The sequence below is a fragment of the Felis catus genome, chromosome A2 (assembly GCF_018350175.1).
Source record: "Felis catus isolate Fca126 chromosome A2, F.catus_Fca126_mat1.0, whole genome shotgun sequence".
Taxonomy (NCBI): Eukaryota; Metazoa; Chordata; class Mammalia; order Carnivora; family Felidae; genus Felis; species Felis catus.
The window spans coordinates 16,338,267-16,362,221 of record NC_058369.1 but is presented as its reverse complement, the minus strand read 5'-3'; the positions used below and the strand labels follow the sequence as shown (position 1 = coordinate 16,362,221).

The 23,955-nt window shown below is 47.1% G+C and overlaps 1 protein-coding gene across 7 annotated transcripts in view; it reads left to right on the top strand.

The window, feature by feature from the left end:
* Nucleotides 1-675: 675 nt before the first annotated feature.
* Nucleotides 676-23,955, top strand: part of PRSS42P (serine protease 42) — a 33,121-nt gene continuing 9,841 nt past the window's right edge. Inside the window, exons 1-4 of one of the 7 annotated variants that reach the window (XM_045049317.1) lie at nucleotides 676-1,012; nucleotides 12,281-12,437; nucleotides 13,057-13,319; nucleotides 14,246-14,406. In XM_045049317.1, the coding sequence (XP_044905252.1) occupies nucleotides 691-1,012; nucleotides 12,281-12,437; nucleotides 13,057-13,319; nucleotides 14,246-14,406 (903 nt within the window). In that variant the 5' untranslated portion in view covers nucleotides 676-690. The other 6 variants (XM_045049328.1, XM_045049323.1, XM_045049322.1 and 3 more) reach the window with 6 other exon arrangements.

Sequence of the window (23,955 nt, the reverse complement as noted above, 5' to 3'; positions counted from 1 at the left end):
TCTCTGTGTGCCACTGTTAGCCGTGACCGTGACCCCGGTGTGAAGTGGGTGTGAAGTGGTCTCTCCTTCCCTCCTGAAGGAGGAGAGGGCCTGAGGATGCAGGGGTGGGGACCTGGGGCAGTGACCGGGAAGGGTAAGTTTGTGTGTGGGCAGAGGGGAGGTGGACGCCGGCACTGCGGGGCACGGTGGGCGGGCTCGTTGTTCTGCGTGCGCGCGCGCGCACACACACACACACACACACACACACACACACACGGAGAAGGGGATCAGTGGCAGGGAGCCAGGAGACCCAGCTTTGTGCGGTCCAGCCGGCCCTCTCCCCTCTCCGCACTTGGTAGAATGACGACTGTGTGCTGGGATGCGCGTAACTTGTCACACGCGGTGTTTGCCCCACGGGAACACACACACACACCCTCACAAGCCACGACACGCGGTGACCTACAGCGACACACGCTGGCGGCCGGCTCCCGGGACTCAGCCCTCCCTCGGCGGCGCGCCAGCGACACACACAACACCGCCTCTCCACTCGCACCCACATTCCGGGCGGAGTCGCGCTCCCGCCGCGCTGCCCCGATCGGCCCGCGGCGCGGCGCTTCTGTTCCGTTCGCTTCCAGCGCCGGGACCGCAGCGGGCGGGCCGGGATGAGCTCACGCCGCCGCCCGCCGGCCTCCCCGGCCTAACTCGCTCCAGATGCCGGCGGCCCGGCCGGGAGCGCGGCGCTCGGGCGCCCCCTGCAGGGAGCGGCGGGCGGCTCGGGGCGCACCGCCCGCCCGGAAGGGGAGGGCCTCAGGCCCCCCGCCCGCGGTCGGAGCCGCTGCGGGTGGGGGTGGGGGGGCTGTCCCGCCGGCTCCCGCGTGCTTTCCCGGTCACCAGCCCACGCCCCTCCTCCCCGGTCGGCCCCGCTTTCCTGTGCTGTGTGCTTCCCCCGCCCCCCGCCGCGGCCCTGGCCCACACCTCGGGGTGCGCCCCCTCCCCCTGCCCGGCTCCCCGGGACGCCCGGACCCCCGGCCAGGTAGGTGCTGCGGCTCCCGCCTCCCGCCCGCGGCGCTGGCCAGGCCCTGCCCACTCTCGTTGCTCTCGGAACAAACACCCTAGTTTCTACTGGGAAAGCAGCAGGGGCCTGACCACCGCCTGGTTTTAATAAGGAGCTGGTATTTCCCCGAAATCGCGGGCCGGTGGCTGACCTCACGGGGATGACGGCTGGCGCTGGGCCAGGGGGCGGGAGCCGGCTCCCGGGTGAGCCCCTGACGCCTGGTCTTGCGGAGAAGTCGGGCGGGGAGGAGGGCCTCCGGCTTCTAGTCCCAGCTCAGCCGCCGCTCACCCAAAAATCTGTCCATCTTTCTGTCTGCCGTCGCTTTCTGTCTGCTGTACTGCCAGAAGCCCTTTCCAGCCCTGCCCAGGGTCCTGCTTCACCCCTGCCTCCTTGTGTGGCAGAGCGCTCGACCCCTCACCTGGCATTTCCTCTCTTGTAGGACGGGGCTGTTGTGGGATTAGAGAGGGGACCAGCGAGGGAGAGCGGCTGTACCCCAGCAACGAGAAATTTCCCGAGGGCAGGGGGAGGGGCTCTCAGAAGCTGGGGGGCAGGGATCAGGCCTGAGCTTCTTGGAGCAGGGTGGCGGAGGCAGGGGTACGGCCTGGGGAATTGGCAGCCTGGGGTAGATAGGGACAAGTCAGGTGTCCTGGCAGAGTCGCAGTGCTCAGTGAAGGGTCAGCAGAGAGGTGCACCTAGTCACGTGGAGACATGGGGGCCAGAATCTTTAGGCACTGAGGGCGTGGGGTGGGGGACAGAATGGAGGAGAGTGGAGCTAAGGCATCTCCGTAGTGAGTGGGGCCTCTGCCTGAGGGGCGAGGAGCCCTGGGAGCTGGTCCTGAAGTCCCCTCTGTAAACGAGGGACAAAGACTGAGAGAGCCAGAGGGGGACGCAGGATCCAGTGGAGGGACAGAGACTAGGAGCCGCAGAGGGAGCAGGGAGACAGAGGAGATGCCGCAGGCAGGTAGGCAGGACGTGGCGGTGGCTGGTGGCTAGAAATTTTGTTTGTCGGCTCTGGGGCCTGCACCGTCCGGATGCTTGGGCCCCTCCTGCAAGTGACAATAACAGTGACTAATACTTCTTGAGCACAGCACAAGCCAGGCACTTCTCTAAGCACTTGAGAGTTATCTACGTTCTTGCGCTCCGATTCTGTGTTTTCATTCAGACGTGTATCAAGTGCCTACCAGGTGCCAGGCGTGTGCCAGGGGCTGGGACTATAGCAGTGGCAAGACGAACCTACAGGCGGAACGTTTAGACGTGAAAGGGGAGGGCGGTTGATGTATACATGAGTGAAATACATAGTGCAGCATAGATCATCAAAGGATAAGGGGGGAAGACTGGGTGGAGGGCACAGCTTTTGAGAGGGTGTCCTGGGAGAGCCTCATCGGGGAGGTGACATTTGAGTACAGACCAAATCTGGCCTGCCACCTCTGAGCTGAGAGTGGTTCTTACAGAAGAGCATTTGCAGTCAATTCCACGATCCGGAACACTTAACACTGATGGTATCCCCTTAAAAGAACTCCATTCTTTCTCCTTGGTAAACCTGTATTACCAAAAAATAAAGACAAAAAAATAGTACTCAGTGGTGATTATATATACATATTTTAATTATTAAAATTTTTTTATTTTTTTAATTTTATTTATTTTATATATATATATATTTTTAATGCTTATTTATTTTTGAGAGAGAGAGAGAGAGAGAGACAGAGCATGAGCAGGGGAAGGACAGAGAGGGAGACACAGAATCCGAAGCAGGTTCCAGGCTCTGAGCTGTCAGCACAGAGCCTGACATGGGGCTTGAACCCACGAACTGTGAGGTCATGACCTGAGCCGAAGTTGGACACTTAACCGACTGAGCCACCCAGGCACCCCAGTTGTGATTATATTTTGAATTTCATCAATAAATATTTTGTGGAAGTTTGTTTTCTCTGTTCTATTTAACTATGTGTATAATATTCTTGATTTTGTCTCTTGGCCCACAGGGCCTAAGATATTTCGTATCTGGCCCTTTACAGAAAAAGTTTGCCAACCCTTGTATAGACCTAGGAGGTGAGGAAATGAACTCTCTGGATATCTGGGGACAGAGGGAGCAGCCAGTACAAAGGCCAGGAGGCAGGAGGTCATGAGGCCCATCAAGGAGGCCAGGGAGGCTGGAGCCCCTTTAGTGAGGAGGGGAGGGATTGGAAAGGGTCAGAGGGTCCTGGGCTAATGGTGTAATGTCAGTTCCTAGGTTTGTTTGTTTGTTTATTATTATTTTTTTAGAGAGAGAGGATACAAGTGAGCGAGGGGGAGAGAGAGAGAGAGAGAGAGAGAGAGAGAGAGAGAGAGAGAGGAAGGGGAGAGAATTCTCGTGAACACCCGATGTAGGGCTTGAACTCATGAACCGTGAGATCATGACCTGAGCTGAAGTCAGTTGCTTAACACTGAGCCACTCAGATACCCCATTTTGTAGGTATTTTTAAAAATGGGTGTGGCTATCATTAGTGGAATCGCTTGTTTTCTATTACATTTTCTAATTTGTGATTGCTGCAGGATAGAAGTTATTGATTTGGTATATTGATCTTTTCTCCCAGCCCTCTTAGTCTATTTTCTTATAGTTTTATTAATTTTTCAGTTGGTTCATTTCGATTTGTTTTGGAAGGCAAGTGCCTTCTGTATCTTCCTACCTGCATATGACTCAGTTTCTTCCTTTCTTTCCCTCCTTCCACTTCCCTTCTCCTTGCCTCCCTATGCTCTCCTCACCTCCTTCCTTTCCCCTTTTACCTTCCCTCCTCTCCCCTCCCTTCGCCCCTCTTCACATTTAATTCCCTCCTTCCCCTGCTTTTTCTTCTTCTCCCCACTTTCCTACTTTCCCCTCATAAAAATGAGAATTTAAATTTTCAAAAGAGACTTGATGAGAGGTATCTCCATCATGTACCTGTGATGCCCCCCCTCCCCCCGCCCCCCGGGGTAGGGGCAGAAGGCTTTGTCCCCAGATGGAACCTGGATGTGGATGTGGGGACCGGGAGGGTCATACACAGACTCCAGAAGGGGAAGTCAAAAGAATGTCTGTGACAATCAGAAGAGGCTTTGTGATAGGGAACAGAACACTGATGTCATGTGGCTCTGAGTATAAAGGAGACTAGTAGATGGCTGTTCCTCAGGAGTCCAGATGTCAGATGGCTTCGGTGGGTACAGCCAGGACCTACATTTCACTCCTCTGTGCTCTGCCATCCTCAGGATCAGAAAATGTGTCTTCCAACTTGGATTTCTTTTTCAAGATTGTTTTGGCTATTTGGGGTTCATAAGTTTCCATATGAATTTTAGAATAGGTTTTCCTATTTCTGCAAAAGAAGTCACTGAGATTTTGGTAGGGATTCCATTGAATCTGCAGATTGCGTTGGATAATATTATTTTAACAAGACTGCATTAAGTCTTCCAGTCCATGAATAGAGGATGTCATTCTGTTTACTTAAAGTCTTTAATTTCCTCAAGCAGTGTTTTATAGTTGTCATTGTACAGTTGTTTCACCTCCTTGCTTAAATTTATTTATTCCTAAGTATTTTTATTCTTTTTGATGCTGTTGTAAATGGGATTGTTTTCTTAATTTCATTTTTGAAAAAAGTTTATTTTGTGAGAGACAGAGAGAGAGTGGGGGAGTGTCAGAGAGAGAGGAGAGAGAGAGAGAGAGAGAGAGAGAGAGAGAGAGAGAGAGAGAGAATCCCAAGCAGGCTTCACTTTACTCCAACCCACAAAGCCATGAGATCATGACCTGAGCAGAAACCAAGAGTCAGATGCTTAACCAACCGAGCCACCCAGGCGCCCCTCTTAATTTCCTTTTTGATTGTTCACTGTTAGTGTATGCATTAGAGAATAGATATTTGTGGTTGATTTTGTATCCTACAACTTTTGTGAATTTGTTTATTATGGCTAACAGGTTCTTTTTTGTGAAACCTTTATGGTAAGATCATGCCATCTATGAACAGAGATAATTTTACTTCTTGCCAATTTGGGTGCCTTTATTTCTTTTTCTTGCCTAATTGCTGTGGCTAGACCTTTCAGCACTACGTTGAATAGAAGTGGTGAAAGTTGGCATCCTTGTTTTGTTCTTGATCTTAGGCGAACGCTTTTAATCTTCCACCACTGAGTGTGATGTTCACTGTAGGTTTTCCATATATGGCCTTTATCATATTTAGGACATTTCTCTCTATTCCTAGTTTACTGAATGTTTTTATCACGAAAAGGTGTTACATTTTGTGGAATCCTTTCTTGCATCTCAATTGAGATGTCCCCTGAAGGACAGTTTTTATTATCTGCCTTTTTCCCTGTGCATTTCTTATTTCTTTGCATGTCTTGCAATTTTTTCACTGAAAGGCAGACTACAGGTAATATATTGTAGCGAATCTGGACACTGGTTCTGTGCCCCCTGGCCCCACCCCGGACTTATGGTCATGTCGTTTGTTTGGTCATTTGTTTATTTGTTTAGTGACTTGGGTAAGATAATCCTGTGAAGTCTATTTTCCTTCCATTTTGCAGTCTCTGAGATATCCTTGCTCAGATTCCTGCACACCCCCCCCCTTATTTTAGGGTTGATTCCTGAATCAGCATAAGCCACTCATTGGTCAATGGTCGTGTGTAAGCGCCTTTAGTCAGTTTTATTTTCACTATTTACTGTTGAATATGTGTGTTTATCTTGGAGACTGCTTTCACAGCTTAGGGAATTTACTTTTCCCCTACACATTCAGCCAGGGACTAGTAGCTTGGGAGTTCCTTGTCCATTCACTCCCTAGAAGACATAGTTTGTGCACAGTGGTGTGTGCATGGTCTTTTTGGCTCTCTCTAGTTTTCTTTCTAGTTTTCTGAACTAGTTTTCTCTGTTAAACTTCCAGCCGGTCTGCCATTTCACTGGTCGCGGCCAGTGTTACGGAGCGATCAACCCTCTCTTACTTGCTAATCAGGAAGATCTCTATGTTTTAAACAACTCCCTTAGGCACGAATTTCTCTGCGTCTGTTCCAAATAAATTCAGTTATTTCAGACAGAGCTGCAGTGCCCTCCTTGCAGCCTGCCTGTCCCCCTGGGCAGAATGTTTGTGCTGCTGCTGCACCAGAGCCGAGGATGGGGGTGGCAGCCTGCTTCTCCTCGAGTGAAACTCCTGTCCCGTGAGTGGGCGCCGGGAAACAGATGGAATCCATGGGGCTTCTCACTGGCCCTTCCCCAGGTGGAACCTCTGTCCTGTGAGTGAGCTGGGATGGGGCACCCGAAGCCCCAGTGCTCTCAGCCTGCCGTGCCTGGGGTTGACCTTCTGCCCTGTGAGTAGGAGCAAAGTGCGGAAAGGGAGCTCCAGTCCTCCTGGGCATGCCTGTTGGAACAGGGCTTCTGCAAATGGACTTTGGGGAAGGAGAGACACGAGCTACCTCCTTCTTCTGAGGTGAAATCTTAGCCGGGGGAGAAGGGGATCCGTCGTCTTGGCCGCTTATTCATAGCAGAGTTCCATAAAACGGAGCTAAGGAGGGGGGATGAGAGCTGGTTATGGCTCAAATGCCATAGGCTCCTGCTGTTCTTAGCAAGTTTTGTAGATTTTCTCGTATAAATATTTCTCAGTGTTTTGTATGCCCATAGGATTTTTCCAGACACCTGACATCATGGTTCTTAAAAAATAACTTTCACCAGTTAAGTAGCTTTTTCTCTAGAGAGAGAATCAACCAAATTCTTCACGAAGCCGTTCTGGAAGTCCAAACTCCAAGTTTTAAAAAACTCGCAACATTTGCCAACTTTCAAGACATTTTTCTGTTATTCTAATTTCTGTTATGATCTGTATCTGCATGATGTAATTTGTACAGTCTCCGTTTTTTAAATTTATGACCACTTCTTTAATGGCCCATAATGCAGTCTCTCTTGGTGTATGTTTCACAAACACTGGGAAAAAAAGTGTATCCTGCTGTTGCTAGGATAGAATATCTATAAATGTCCATTAGGTCTAACTCATTGATAGTATTTTGCAGATCTTATATATGCTTACTAGTTCTCTGTGTACTCGTTCTATCAGTATTTTAGAAAGACATGTTGAAGTTCCAGATTCTAATTTTGGTTAGGTTGTCTTTTTCTCCTTGCTCTGTAAATTCTGAGCTCTGTTGTTAGGTGTATTTAGGTACATACACATTTAGAATTTTGTTTATCACCTGTAATTAATGTCTCTGCTTATCCCTGATAATATCCTTTGCTCTGAGGTTGGCTTTGGCTGTTGGTAATAGAGCCACTCCTTTGTTTAGTTAGTGTTTGCGCCGTATATCATAGTCTATCCTTTTCCCTATAACCTCCCTGTTTTTATATTTAAGCTGTGTTTTTATTTAAAAAGAAATTTTTTTAATGTTTATTTTTGAGACAGAGAGAGACAGAGCATGAACGGGGGAGGGTCAGAGAGAGAGGGAGACACAGAATCCGAAGCAGGCTCCAGGCTCCGAGCTGTCAGCACAGAGCCCGACGCGGGGCTCGAACTCATGGACGGTGAGATCACGACCTGAGCCGAAGTCGGACGCTTAACCGACTGAGCCACCCAGGCGCCCCAAGCTGTGTTTTTATATATTTGAGCTGTGTTTTTTTTTTTTTTTAAAAAAAAACAGTTTGACTGTCTTAATTCACGTAATAGAAGCTTTCATTCGAGGCGCCTAGGTGGCTCAGATGGTTGAATGTCCAACTCTCGATCTCAGCTCAGGTCTTGATCTCAGGGTTGTGAGTTCGAGTGCCATGTTGGGCTCCACGCTGGGTGTGGAACCTACTTAAAAAAAAAAAGAAGCATTAATTCTTTAATAGAACATTCACCTTTAGTGTAAGTGTTGATATTGTTGGATTAAAATCTATCATGCCAATTGCCTTCTATTTGTACCATGTCGTTTCTCTTTTTCTCTGTTCCTGCTTTCTGTTAAATTAATGGAGTATTTTTTATGATTCTATTTTATCTTTGCTGTTGTCTTATTGATAGTTATGTAACTGTTTTTCCTGATTTCCCTAGAGTTTACAGTATATATCTTTCATTAATTGCCCTCTTCTTTCAAATAATACTACTTGCTTTTCAGGAAGTGCAAGGACCTTATAACTGTATCCTCTCTATTCTTTCTCATTCCTGTATTAGTTTTCTATTGCTGTCTATGCTATAGTCAAATCATTTGGACGATAGCTAATGTTTTTTGCATCAGAAGTTATGTCAAGTTGCTTTATACAGTTCTTGTGCTGTTCAAAGTTAAACTAAGCAAGATATGCATGCCCACACAAATTTGCAGTGAATATATTTTCTGAGCTTTCTGCTATCATTCCAGAAGCAGTTTCTGGACCTCTGCGTAAGTGCCGCAAAGGAAATTTACATATTTCAAACCCATTTAACTGTAAAGTCGAGGGGCTTGCACCTCAACTCCAGTGAAGTGATTAATTTGCGATGTAATGACATGATGAAAGGCAAGCATCAAGAGAAAAACTTAAAATAGCTCATTAAAGCCTTCCAAGGGAAGAATATGCTTGAAGCTATAGGTTCATGGATTAATATCAGCATTTGGCAACGCTGCATGAAAAGCCATTTTAAAAATTAAATGCATAAAATATTATAGATCACCATTAACAGAAATATGCAATTGATTTTGATGATAGAGAACACTAGTTTTTTTTTATTTTGTTATTTTATGAATACAATTTATTGTTAAATTGGCTTGCATACAATAACCAGTGCTCATCGCAACAAGTGCCCTCCTCAATGCCCATCTCCCATCCCCCCCCCCCCACCATCCACCCTCAGTTTGTTCTCTGTATTTAAGAGTTTCTTGTGGCTTGCCTCCTTCCCTCTCTGTTTGTAACTATTTTTTCCCCTTCCCTTCCCCCATGGTCTTCTGGTAAGTTCCTCAAGATCCACATATGAGTGAAAACATATGATATCTGTCCTTCTCTGACTAACTTAGTTCACTCAGCATAATACCTTCCAGCTCCATCCACGATCCTGCAAACAGCATGATTTCATTCTTTCTTATTGCCAAGTAGTATCCCATTGTAGATATAAACCACATCTTCTTTATCCATTCATCAGTTAATGGGCATTTAGGCTGTTTCCATAGTTTGGCTATTGTTGAAAGCACTGCTATAAACATTGGGGTACACATGCCCCTATGTATCACCACTCCTGTATCCCTTGGGGAAATTCCTAGTAGTGCTGTTGCTGGGTCATAGGATAGTTCTATTTTTAATTTTTCGGGGAAACTCCGCACTGTTTTCCAGAGTGGCTGCACCAGTTTGCATTCCCACCAACGGTGCAAGAGGGTTCCCGTTTCTCTACATCCTTGCCAGCCTCTGTAGTTTCCTAATTTGTTCATTTTAGCCACTTTGATCCGTGTGAGGTGGTATCTCATTGTGGCTTTGATTTGTATTCCCCTGATGAAGAGTGACGTTGAACATCTTTTCATGGGTCTATTGGCCATCTGGATGTCTTCTTTGGAAAAGTGTCTATTCATGTCTTCTGCCCATTTCTTCACTGGATTATTTGTTTCTTGGGTGTTGAGTTTGCTAAGTTCTTTGTGGATTTTGGATACTAGCCCTTTATCTGATATGTCATTTGCAAATATCTTTCCCCATTCCATTGGTTGCCTTTTAGTTTTGTTGATTGTTTCCTTTGCAGTGCAGAAGCTTTTTATCTTTTTTATTTTATTTTTTTTAATGTTTATTTATTTTTGAGACAGAGAGAGACAGAGCATGAATGGGGCAGGGGCAGAGAGAGAGGGAGACACAGAATCAGAAGCAGGCTCCAGGCTCTGAGCATTCAGCCCAGAGCCTGACGCGGGGCTCAAACTCACGGACCGCAAGATCGTGACCTGAGCTGAAGTCAGATGCTCAACCGACTGAGCCACCCCCAGGCGCCCCCAGAAGCTTTTTATCTTAATGAGGTCCCAATAGTTCATTTTTGCTTTTAATTCTGTTGCCTTTGGAGATGTGTCAAATAAGAAATTGCTGTGGCTGAGGTCAAAGAGGTTGTTGCCTTCTTTCTCCTCTAGGGTTTTGATGGTTTCCTGTGTCACATTTAGGTCTTTCATCCATTTTGAGTTTATTTTTGGAGAGCACTAGTTTTACACCCAGTTAGGTAAATTGTTATTCTCCTCCCAAATAATCCCATTCTTCTCACTGGTAGATTTGTATGATAAAATATTATACCCAATTACTATTATTACTACATATTTTTTTAATTAAAAAATTTTGTTTTAATCTTTATTTATTTTTGAGAGAGAGACAGAGTGTGAGCAGGGGAGGAGCAGAGAGAGAGGGAGACACAGAATCCAAAGCAGGCTCCAGGCCCTGAGCTGTCAGCACAGAGCCTGACATGGGGCTCGAACTCATGAACTGTGAGATCATGACCTGAGCCCATGAACTGTGAGATCATGACCTGAGCCAAAGTCAGACACTCAACTGACTGAGAGCCACCCAGGTGCCCCGATTATTACTATATTTTTATGGAAAAATTTTCTTCTTTTTATATAAAAGCCTACATAATATCCTCAGTTGTATCTCAAAATCCTAAAATATTTGCTCTCTGGCTCTTTATAGAAAACATTTATTGACCTCTGAACTAGAGTCTTCAAATATGTTCATCAGAGTATTTAAGATTCCCTGTGTGGTAGTTCCAAACCTCATGTCATATCTGCATCTAGTTCTGTTGGTTGCTTTGTCTCTTGACACCATGTTGTTAATTTTCTTTTCATTGAGTGTCTCATCATTTTTTGTGAAAACTAGTCATTTTGTGTAGGCGAACAGAGACTTAAGTAAACACTGTGCTCAGAAATGGTCATGTCTTGGGGCACCTGGGTGGCTCGGTCGGTTAAGTGACCGACTTCAGCTCAGGTCATGATCTCAGGGTTCATGAGTTCGAGACCCGCATCGGGCCTGTGCTGACAGCTCAGACCCTGCAGCCTGCTTCGGATTCTGCGTCTCCTTCTCTCTTTGCTCCTCCCCCGCTCATGCTCTGTCTGTCTCTCTCCTTCAAAGATAAATAAAAATATTAAAAAGCAAAAAAAGACATGGTCACGTCTTTTCTTTATTAGAGAGTATTGAGACAGTCATGCCCAGTTTTGTTGTATGGTTACCCTCCATGTGTACCAGGCTTGAAATTCTTCTGTTATTTTTTGCTTAGAGTGGTGGTTGATTTGTTGGATTGTTTCTCCGTGTCTGTTCCACACTCGGGACAGTCTTCTCTGTGCTTATGTGACAAAGAGGGCGTCTTTCCACACTTTTACCCCTCCTTTAGCAGTAAACTGTGGTTACTTGTTCCTGGACACTTGCTAGTCTAGTAGGGGAGGGAGGAGGTGGGGCATTCTTTGTTTTTCTGGCTCAGCGCCTCACCGTCTGGCAGGTGCTATATTCTTGGCTCTCAGAGACGAGGCCTTCTCAGTGATCTTGACTCTTTCCCAGCATAGGCGAGAGAGTCTGAGCTGGCTCCTTCCTTAGGGGTAGAAGTTGTTTTATGTTCTCTTCCTCTAGCTGCAGTAGGCTTTAATTTGCGCTCTGAAAGGCCGGTCCCGGAGTGGAGAGAGGGCCCCGGTGGAACCCAGTGCGCGACGTTTGGCACGCCAGTGGGGCCCCCAATCCGGGAGCTCTAGTTCCGTCGCTCGCGCGCATGCGCAGGCCCGTCCACCTGCCTCCGCGAGGGGAGCCGCGAGGGGGCGCCGTACCAGCCGGCTCATGGCGTCCCCCACTGGCGTCTCCCCGGGCCTCCTACTCTGGCTCCTGCTCCTCCAGCCGCAGCTCAGTGGGGCGCGGGGCAGGTTGGCGCCGTCCCCACTCTCCCCTTCGCCCTTGGGAGGCGGCCACGAGGACACCGATGCCACCGTGTGGAGGGTTGCGGGACCATCTACCACCCCCGAGCCCCAAGAATCTGCCCCAGTCTCCCAGTTGGTGGGATTGATCCCAGGTGACACTTGGCGTTGGGGGCCCTGGGCAGGTGGCTGAGGCACCAGAGTGGGAACCAGTGCTCTCGGGGAGTGTGGGGGAGCCAGGTTCCCTCCACCTCCCCTCCCCCCCTCGGGGGGGGGGGGTGGTCTGAGGAATGCAGCACCGCTTGTGGAGTCTGAGCCGGATGCCACTCGGCCTCCCGGGTACGTGGCCTGGGGACGTCATAACACCGTCCTGGAGTCAAGGAGGCCGTGGCCTTCTCACGTGTCCAAGGGGCACCTGGGCCTTTCCTGGGAAGCCTGGGGAGCAGGGCCTGTTTCTCTGAGGTTCTTCCCCCTGTGCTGTTCTCACCCCAGGGTGTGGCCAGGTAAATGCGAAAATCTTGGGAGGACAGGAGGCTGAAGACGGGAAGTGGCCCTGGCAGGTGAGCGTGAGGATCAGAGGCAAGCACGTGTGCGGAGGTTCCCTTATCACACAGCAGTGGGTACTGACTGCAGGCCACTGTATTTTAAGGTGAGGAGTGACAAGTGGAGACTTGAGAGGTTTTGGGTTTTTTTAGATTTTATTTTAGAAAGAGAGTGCACTAGGGGGGAGAGGGGCAGTTGGGGGGAGGTGGAGAGAATCCCAAGCAGACTCAACGCTCAGCGCAGAACCCTGGGCATTGTGGGGGGGGGGGGAGGGGGGAGGGGGACAATCCCACCCCCCCTTAGGATCAAGACCTGAGCTGAAATCAAGAATCGGATACTCAACAGACCGACCCACCCAGGCACCCTGAGACTTGAGAGTTTTGAAGCCAGTCCTGCTCTCCTCAAATACCTAGTCGGTTCTGTTGCCCTGGCGAGTTGGCAGAACCCAAGCCCAACCCAACGCAGTCAAAGCACACCCACTAAAAATGGGCGGGGTCTGCGCTGGGAGTGTGGTTACCAGGAATACTAATTCCGAGAACAAAACCAATCGTTTGGATGAGCAGACCAGTTTTGAGAGTCGGTAAGGAGGGATTCCTGGTGTTGGGCCAGTGGAGAGAGTGGTGAGGGAGGTTGGGACCATATTGGGAAACATCTGCCATGTGTGGAAAAGGCACACGGGATGCTTCCTGGGGTCTCTCTGAGGGGGCACATCTTCTCTCCCACAGCCGTTTCCACTACAATGTCAAGATGGGAGATCGGAGTGTCTATAAAGAAATCACAAGTGTGGTGGTCCCCGTCCGAGACATCATTGTCCACCCTCAGCTGTCAGTAGTTGGAACCATTCAAAAGGACCTGGCCCTTCTCCAGCTCCTCTACCCTGTAAACTTCACCATGACCATCCAGCCTATATGCATCCCTCAGAAGACTTTCCGGGTGGAAGCTGGGACCACGTGCTGGGTGACCAGTTGGGGCAGAAAAGAAGAATATGGTGAGACTGTGAGGCAGGAAGCCGACCCAGGAAGAGGGAGACAGCTTTAGCCCTGCATTAGGCAAACAGGCTAAAGAGAGGGACGGGGAAGCAGACGGCCTGGCAGAGGGGTGAGGGGACAGCGGTTTAGCAGCAGCCAGGGTGATGGTTCCTGATTGGCTTGAGGACACTGATTGAGGACTTTGGTTGCAACACAAATATTTCATGGTAGCCATTTAGGAAAGGCACCGGTCCCGGGAACTGGAGCTACTGTCAGGAGAAGAAATACAGGGGTGAAATCTCTTTATGGAGATTCGTGAAGGACCATGCCTGGCTGGCTTGGGTTGTTTTTTTTTTTTTTTTTTTTTTTTAGGTTCCCTGGGGCTGGGGACCGAGCCAGATGCTATGGAATTCTATTCAGGGTGGCTTTCTGCTCAGCAGGTGAGGAGTGGTTTGCCAGCCAGAGCTGTCCCTCTCTGAAAGTATCTTGGTGGTTAGGGAGCTTCCTGTCCTTTTGAGTACAGGCAGAGCCAGAAGGTCGCTGTTGCTGAGGCTATAGGGCCCCCATCTCTGGGAAGAGTCTGGACTGGTAACCCTGGGGCACATTCGAGAGTCTGTGATCCTGCTCAAAAGTAAAGATACGTTACTGATGCACGGAATACCTGTCACGATTACCACTGATACTCAGGGTAACAGATGCCTGATGATCATTTCTCAGGCTGGTAAGGCCTCGCCTCTTCCTGTCCAGATCGGTTCTTCTTTATCCTGTCTTGGTTTTAGTTCTTACCTCCTTTTAATCCCCGTGTCAACTTTGGGCCTCAGTTTCCTCCAGAGTCTAATGGGGACGATACCCACCGCCCTGCCTTTCTCAAAGGGGGTTCTAGGTGCTTAGGGGCTTACTGTCCACCTGCGCACAACCACCCACTGCTGAGTTTCTTTACTTGTAGGTGGCGACCTTATTACCTCTGTTCTCCATGAGGTCGACCAAGGCATCATCCACCACGAAAAATGTAATGAGATGATTCAGAAAGCCATGAAAACAACTAGGGATGTCGTACTGGAAGGAATGCTCTGTGGCTATAAAGGCACGGGAAAGGATTCATGTCAGGTAAGTGCACGGACCCTTTCCTACCTCTGTAGCGAGGTTGTTCCCTCCCAGTTTCCTCGTTCGCAAGTGGCACGGCCTCCTCCTCCCTCGTGACTCCCCCGAGCTGGCCTGACCTGTTTCTTCAGAGGGGAGCAGTCCTTGCTGGCCTGGGGGCACTGCCACGGTGTGGGGAAGCTGGGGCAGGTAACGCTAATAACAGAAGTCCCTTTGATTGAGTTCCTCCTCTGTGGCACTTACGGTGTGAGCCAGTGTGGGTATTGACCGCCAATAGCTCTGTGAACCCACATCATGACCCCGCGGCATAGACATCGTAGCGATCATACAGATGAGGTGAGGTCCAAAGATGGCAGCTCCAGGTTCCCCCGTGGGTGCTTGCAGGACTCCTAGAGGATGAGTGTTTGGGTTTCTTGGAAAGAGAACAGCATTGTAGGGAGAGGGATCAGCATGTGGAGCAGCTCAGAGGTCCCAGGGAACGTGTCACATTTAAGGGAACGTTTTCCAGGTCTGGACCAAATGAGGTGGCAAATGTGGCCAGAGAAGAGGGTTGGAGTCAGAGTACGCGTGGCCTGGGGTGCTGGTCCAAGTTTCTAGACGCCGTCTGGGCAGGACTGTGGGCTAGACGTTTGTTTCCATCATCTAGGCGATGGTGCTGAGTCCCGAGCGGGACGTGGGGGGATGAGGGGGTGAAGGAGGTGTGTCCGACGTTGAATCTTGGGTAACTGAGTGCCGTTGAGGGAGGGGGCTCGGGAGAGGTTAGGAGGGCTGTCTGTTTCTGTCTGAGCTGGTTGGTGCGGGGCCATCAGAGCGGGTCTGGGAAGGACGTGCGGTGCTCTGGGTGAGGTGGGGGGTATATGGGATGTCTGGGAGGGGATCTTCCAATATGGAGGCAGCTGGCTATATGGGTTAGGAGTCCTAGAGAAACTGTTAGCTAGATAGATGGATTGAGGGGGCTGCCAAGAAGAGGTGATATTCCAAATGTTTTCACAGCCACTGTGGTTTGGGCAGTGACCGGTTCAAATATCCTCCTGAGGATATTAAAGTTTTCCCATTAACTTTTCTATTTTTTTCAAAAAGGTTTTTATTTTTAAGTAATCTCTAAACCCAGCATGGGGCTTGAACTTACAACTCCAAGATCAAGAGTTGTATGCTGCACCGATGGAGCCATCCAAGGTGCCCCTGCCCATTAACTTTTCAGTTCTTAGTTCTCATATTTGCAGAAAGCTGGGCCTGATAGGTGCCTGGGGGAACTTCCCCATGTGCCTGAGTCCCTGGTGCCTTGCAGGGCAGTGAGCCTGCTCTGACTTGGATGGCCTTGCATGCCTGTTTGTTTCTTTCTCTTTCTACAGGGAGACTCTGGGGGCCCTTTGGTCTGTAAATTTAAGGACACATGGGTCCAGGTGGGACTCGTGAGCTGGGGCTTAGGCTGTGGTCGTGGAAATGTGCCTGGAGTTTATACAGACATTGCTGCCTACTCTAAGTGGATAGTTGAAGTGATAAACCGGGCTGCCTCTTTGTATCCAGTGGTGTTCCTCATTCCACTTCTGTGCCTGGTGCTGCCCCTGGGCATCCTCGTGGCCCCGTGATCACCCCCGCCCACTCCCCTCCTGTTTCTGACTCTCACACGAGGCCCCTCCTCCTCATTGCCCTTTCCTCCAATGCTGGTTGGGATCCACTGACCCTGTAGGGAGCTACCCAGTAGAGAGTGGCAGTAAGCCTGGAGCCCTGAAAGTGTCCCAGCCTGATGCCCCAGTCACCTGCCTCGGCCACACCCACACCTTGGCTGTGCTCTGCCTGCCGGGAAGGAGGCAGCCGACCTGCCAGCTGGAGCCCGGTGCTTCCCTGACGCCTTGGAGAGCCTCCACCAAAGAAGAGACCTCACGAGCAGTGAGACAGCATTCCACCTGGCTGTGGTCTCAGGCTTTCACCTGAGAGTGAGCTTGGTGATTGTGCAGAGAGAGCCAGGCGGTGTCACCACGGCCCTGCTGAGGTCTGAGGCCCGGGGGTTCCACATCCAACCCAGGTGTCTGGGACTGGGCGAAGTTCCCCCCTACCCAGTGCGGATCCACCTGGATCCTGCTGGGGCAGCCCCGCGATGGGGCCCCCTTTCTTGAGTACCCAGTGGCCACATCCAGGCTCACCCCAAGTCGTGTGGAGGCACTGAGTGTGGAAATCTTAGATGTCAACTGAATAAATGTTTGAAGAGTTGCTTTTGTGTTCTGTGCATCTCCTGGTCTGGGCTGTGGGGGACACTGAGAAGTTATCTCACATTTAACTTAGGAGTGTGTTGATGTTGCTTTAAAGCATTTCTTTAGGGGTGCCTGGATGGCTCAGTCGGTTTGAATGTCCGACTTCGGCTCAGGTCATGATCTTGCAGTTTTTGAGTTCAAGCCCCACAATGGGCTCTGTGCTGACAGCTCAGAGCCTGAAGCCTGTCTCAGATTCTGTGTTTCCCTTTCTGCTCCTCCCCTGCTTGCCTTCTATGTCTCTCTCTCAAAAATAAATAAACATTAAAAAAAAATTTAAAATAGGAGAGGCAGAGAGAGAGGGGGACACAGAATGCGAAGTGGGCCCCAGGCTATGAGCTGTCAGCACAGAGCCCGACGTGGGGTTCAAACTCATGGACTGCAAAATCAATACCTGAGCTGAAGTCGGATGCTCAACCGACTGAGCCACCCAGGCGCCCACATGATGCTTTTTAAACCCTAGAGGGAGAGGGGGGCTGGCCCTCGACTCGAGTTTGACAGATGGTTCTAGCTCTTGGGTCCTGCTGCTGTGCCCCTCATGGCCGCCAGCAGCTCTGCAGGGACCTTTGTAGTTGAATTTGCTGGCCGTTGCTTCTAGGGAGGAGGAAGTGAGAGAGAGTGGAAGCGAGAGAAAGGTCAGGGCACTGCACCCAGTCTGCAACCCTTATTTTCTGCCTGTTTGTGCCGCTTCCCCTGGAGTTATGTAGAGCCTTGAGCACCAGGTTCCCTTGGCCTGTGAAGAGTGCCGGGCTGAGACTCAGCGAGAGGACAGGTTGAATGCTTCCTGGGTCTCTGCCGGCTCACGTCCTGCGTTATCTGTGGTCCCAAGAGTAGCTCTTTGTCCGGATGCAGAGATGCAGAGCACTTCCCCGCTCCAGATTTCCTTCCCTGTTCTTGAAACTTTGAAGTTCCTTTCTTTTAGGAGGGGATTAGAGCATTTTGCATGTGAGAAGAAAGTGCCAGATGACTATTTAGGTGGATAAAGAAGCGGACTGGGGTAAAGACTGCTAATTCTCCTCTGACACCTCTCATCCCTTAATAAAGCCTGTGTTTCCAAGCCTTCCACTAAGGGAGACACTAAGTTCTGTGTGCCTAAGCTCGTGTGGCACTAAGTCCTGGCCAATAAAATATAAACAGAAGTGCTGGGTGTGATTTGTGGGAAATGTCCTTAAATGGAGGACAAGCCCCTTCAGATCTCTTTGCTCTCTCCTGGCTGGAGTGTGTGCACGGTGACCAGAGCTTGTGCGGGTGATATGGGACAGAAGGAACAATGCTAAGGGCACAGAACAGGAATTTAGAAGGAACTTGGCTCCTTGGAGTTTGTCGCTCTGCCCTCACAACTCTTTATGCAACAGAGAAATACACTCTTTTTTTTTTTTTTAATTAAGCCATTATTATCTTCAGTCTCAGTTACTCGTATAAAAACCTCATTCTAACTAATTCAGTTGGTATCATCTGGAGTTTTATTTCTGGATTTTTATGAATATAAGCTTTTGAAGTCATTTATTTAGAAGGAATTCTTTCTAATTCCTACTTGACTATATACACCATTGCTTCCTTCTCTATTCAGTTTTTAAAATTGATAAGGTTAAAAGCTTATGTTGATGAATGACTGGTATCTCTTAATGTACTTCCGTATTGTTATTTATTGAGGTATAATTTATAGTAAAATGTACACCCTGCAGTATAAAATTCTATGAGTTTTTTTTAATGTTTATTTTTTATATTTGAGAGAGAGAGAGGCCGGGTGGGGGTGGGGGAGGCAGAGCGTGAGTAGGGGAGGGGCAGAGAGAGCTGGAGACAGAATCTGAAGCAGGTTCCAGGCTCGGAGCTGTCAGCACAGAGCCCGACGCGGGGCTGGAACCCACGAACCGTGAGATGGTGACCTGAGCTGAAGTCGGATGCTCAACCGACTGAGCCATCCAGGCGCCCCAATTCTATGAGTTTTAAGAGAGGTATACCCCATGCCAACATCTCCAAATCATGATTGAGAACGTTTGTATTCATCCAGAATGCTCTCTTACGTGTCCCTTTCTAATCAGCCCCTCCCAGAGATAACCACCATTCTGATTATCATCAGATTATTTGCATGTCATTAGACCTCATATTGATGGAATAATATGCTCTTTTGTGTCTGGTTTCTTACCTTCCACGTGTTGTTTTTGAGATGCGTTCATGTTGCTACATGTACCGTTAGTTCATTCCTTTTTATTGGTGAATAGTAATATTCTTGCATGAATATTCCACAGTTGGTTTATTCTCCTGTTGGTGGACATTTGGGTTGTTGCCAGTCTGGGGCTACTATGAATGAAGCTGCTAGTAAACATTCTAATATAAGACTTTTTTGTATCTATACACTTTCACTTCATTTGGGAATAAACCTAGGAGCGGAACTGCTGGCTCATAAAATCGATGTATGGTTAATGTTATTGGAAATTCCAAAGACTTTTCCAAAGTGGTTGTACCGTTTTACGCTAGTCCCAGCAACAAAGGAGAGTTCAGGTTGGTCCACATCTTCATCCGTCCTCAGTGTTTTTATTTGTCCAATTCTAATGGGTATGAAGTGGTATCTGTTGGGGTTTTAATTTGTGTTTCCCTGTAACTAATGATACTGAGCACCTTTTCATGTGCTATTGGTTATCTGTGTATCTTCTTTTGTGAAGTATGTTTTCAATTCTTTTGCCCATTTTTTTTGATTTTTATTTATTTATTTTTTTAAATGTTTATTTATTTTTGAGAGAGAGAGCATGAATGGGGGAGGGTCAGAGAGAGAGGGAGACACAGAATCCGAAGCAGGCTCCAGGCTCTGAGCTGTCATCACAGAGTCCAACGCGGGGCTCGAACTCACGGACCGTGAGATCATGACCTGAGCCGAAGTCAGAGGCTTAACCGACTGAGCCACCCAGGCGCCCCTCTTTTGCCCACTTTTAATTAGGATGCTTATTATTTTTTTTTTATTGCTCATTTATAAGTAGTCTTCTTATGTTCTGAATAGAATCCTAAGTCTGTCACTTGCTTTTTTCACTTTTTAGCTGGGGGCTGTGAAGATTTTTCTTCTATTTTTTTTCTCCCCTAAGCTTTATACTTTTAGCTTTTACATTTATGTTTGTGCTCTACAAATTCATTTGGGGGCATGGTATGGGATAAGGATCCAAGTATATTTTTCCATATCTTTAATGTTTATCCACTTCTAGTACCATTTGTTGAAAATACATTTATTTTCACATTGATTTGCATTGGTACTTCACCAAAAATTAATTGACAGTGTATATGTGCATCTATTTATGGATTCTCTATTCAGTTCCTTATCTGTTTATTCTTTTTTAAATTTATAAAAAATTTTTTATTTCGAGAGAGAGAGTGTGTGTGTGTGTGTGTGTGTGTGTGTGTGTGCGTGTGCAGGGGAGGGGCAGAGAAGAGGGAAGAGAGTGAGAGTCCCAGTCAGCCTCTGCACTGTCAGCATGGAGCCCTACTCAGGGCTGATCTCCTTGTGATCATGACCTGAGCTGAAATCAAGAGTCGGATGCTTAACCAACTGAGCCATCCAGGTACCCCCTTTTTGTGATTTCTATATTCTTTCCCCAACTTTTCAGCGTTCTAATTACTGTAGCTTTTATAGGTAGTCATGAAATTTGGTAGCATTACACCTCCTAATTTGTTCACGTTTTTCAAGGTGGAGCTTTGTGGAGAAATTGACAAGCTGGTTCTAATCTGCGTATGGAAAAGTAAAGGATGTAGAATAACCAAAACAAAGAGCTACTGTACTTTAAGACTTACTATAAAAGTGTAATAATCAAGACAGTGTGGCATTGGCATGAGGGGGCAGACATATAAATCAGTGGAGCAGGATAGAGTCTAGAAATAGATCTCTGCATATATGGCCAATTGATTTCAACAAAACTGCCAAGGCAATTCACTGTAGGAAAGATAGTCTTTTTAGTAAGTGATACGGGAAAAATAGGACATTCCTATTCAAGGAAAAAAAAAAAGCCTCAATCTTAACTTTGCATTATATGTAAAAATTAGCTGAAAATGGATTATAGAACTAAATGTAAAACCTACATCTAGAGAAACTTCTAGAGAAAACTTAGAAGAAAAGTCTTTGTGACCTTTGAGTTGGCAAAGATTCTTTATATAGGACACGAAAAGCATGCACTATACAAGAAAATCAATGATTGGGTTTCATCAAAATGATTACATTCTGCTCTTTGAAAGACACTGAAAGACACCATTAAGAAAGTGAAAATAGAAGCCACAGAAAGAAAATAGGAAGAAAATAGAAAATAGGAGGAAATAGCAGAAAGTCCACTCAAAGACTTACATATGAATGTTCATAGCATCTTTTATTGCTAATAGCCAGAATCTGGAAACAATTCAAGTGTCTATCAACAGATGAATGCTAATCAATGAAATACTGCTTGGCAATCAAAAAGAATAAACTGCTGATAGACCCAAGAACATGGATGGAAATTCAAAAACATTATGTTGAGTGAAAGAAGCCAGACCTAACGAATACAGAGTTTTGATTCCATTTATATGAAGACCAAACAGGCACAACAGGTGATCGGTGGTTGCTTATGATGGACTTGAAGAGGGCCCAAATGCACCTTCTGGGGTTTTGAAATCGTATATAGCTTGATTGAGGTGGTAGTTATATGGCTCTGTATATTTATTAAAACATCAGATTGTGCACTTAAGGTCTACGTATTTCACCATATGCAGATTTTTCCTCAGTTAAAAAATAGGTTAATGTGACACATTCTAGTTTGGCTCCGACGTCCATTCTCTTCCTCTTCCATAACACATGTCTTACGCAATGGCCTGATGTCTTAGGTCATTCTGGTGTTGTGCCTGCAAATATTTAACAAGCAGCTCTGTAGGGGGGAAAACCCTGATGTATAACATTTGCAGATATCCACGGTGTAAATGCTTCCACCATGGCTGATTTCGAGACACCAACATGACATTACTGAATCTGGAGTTGGGAAGAGATGTCCACCGTTATAAAGGAGTTCTACCATAACAGCTACAGTAGACCTAACCTCAAGAGCACAGGTAATAATAAAACACAGGAAAATAACTAGGAAGTAATGAATTTTGAGTATTTACTACCTCTGTTTTGAGTGTAATTTCTTTAATGACAGCTTTTATAATTAAAACTTTAATAATGACCGTGTTTGAAAGCCAGCTCATAAAAGTCCCGACGATTTGCAATCGGCTTTCGTGAGCCAGCTCCAGCATTCGCTGGGTCGTTTCTCCACGAGCAGATTCCGGGACAGGGATCCATGTTCAAGTAACCTATTAAGAGAGTTATTTTCAGGAAGAACCTGTATGGACGTGAGGGAAGCCAGATAGGAAAGGCAAAGGAGTTTAATAAGAATGTGATTAGAGGTGAAGTCTAGGCTCAGCATGATCCTGGAGTCTGCGTACATTACAGAATCCATCCAGACCTAAGACAAGGGAGACTGGGCTTTTGTGCCCTGCCACACCATGTCATTGGCCACAGGCTGACCGGAGGGATGGGAGGTAGGGAGGTAGGGAGGTAAGAATGCAACTCCTCGTCACCTTTTGTAATGTGGCTCCATGTGCTCAAGGGCAAGCCTCCTAAGAAGCTCCTATGAGTTTCTAGCAGCAGTGCCCAGAGTAGCTGGGAGACAGGTACACCAAACAGGTAAAATGGATCCCAGGCAATCTGGGTTGATACCCACTTAAAAAGTGCCTTTCTCGGTTTCCCTTGAAGCTTAGGGTGCCCATGTATTTAAGTTATGTTCCATTAGATGTAAGTAGTAGTGTGCAGTTGGGGATGCCCTTCAAAGGGACACGGGTATGCATTTTGGCCCTGTCCCTTTCTAAAGGGAAGATAGAAAGGTGGAGGTGCCATCTTGGACTCAGAGATATGAGCCCATGTTAAGGGTGGCAGACCTCGATCAGGGCTCGATTTGGACTATTAAGTAAGAAATAAACTTTTTTTTTGAGATAGCTCTGTTAACACACTTTAGCCTGTACCCAAACAAATACAGTGAGTAAAGAAATAAGTAATTGGGGCGCCTGGGTGGCTCAGTCGGTTGAGCGTCCGACTTCAGCTCAGGTCACGATCTCGCGGTTTGTGAGTTTGAGCCCCACGTCGGGCTCTGTGCTGACAGCTCAGAGCCTGGAGCCTGCTTCAGATTCTGTGTCCCCTCCTCTCTCTCTGCCCCTCCCCTGCTCATGCTCCGTCTCTCTGTCTCTCAATAATAAATAAACGTTAAAAAAAAATTCAAAAAAAGAAATGAATAATAACAAATACCTAAAATCATGACTGTGTAAAACAATAATAATTTCTAGTTTGTAGGCTTTTTTTTTCCTTTTTCTTTTTTAAATCAAGACAGGACTAACCCCAACAAAATGAGAGAATGTATCAAGAAGAACAAGGAGGACATATCCACTGCACAAAAAATACAATTATTTGTACACGACCTGGTTGTCAACATAGGTAACCCCAAAAGAATCTACAAATTATTAAAATTGAAAATATAATTTGGGAAGATTGTTGAATAAAAGTATAATGTGGAGTACGTGGGTGGCTCAGTCCGTTAAGCGTCCGACTTCCGCTCAGGTCATGATCTCTCAGTCCGTGAGTTCAGGCCCCGCATCGGGTTCTGTGCTGACAGCTCGGAGCCTGGAGCCTGTTTTGGATTCTGTGTCTCCCTCTCTCTCTGCCCCTCCTACACTCATACTCTGTCTCTCTCTGTCTCTCAAAACTGAATAATGTTAAAAAAAATTTAAATGGAAAATAAATGAAATTGAATTCCTACCTCACACTACAGATTTAAAAAAATGTGGATACAAGATGAAACATGAAAAACAAAACTTCAAAATCTTAGGGGAAAATAAAGGATGATGCCTTTAAGACCTCAGGATAGGGAAGGCTTTTTAAAACCAGACACAAAAAACATACATGATAAAGGAAAAGATTGCTATTTCTGACTACGTTAGAACTAAGAAGTTTTGCTCTTCAAAAGATGTAATAAAAAAAGATGTAATAAAGTGAAAAGACAAATCATGATAGATGATATTTGGAACACACATTACCCACAAAAGAGAACACGTAAAAAAAAAAAAAGCTAAATGAGAATACTTCAAAAGCAACCCAAATATAAAATTGGGTAGACGTTACAAACATTTTATAGAAAGAAAGCACAAATGGCCAGAAAAGATATGAGAATATACTCCAGGGAAATGCAAATGAAAACCATAACAAGGTATAATTTTATGCCCGCCATGTGGGAAAAGACAGAACTGTGGCAGTAAGTGTCGTGTAGAGTAA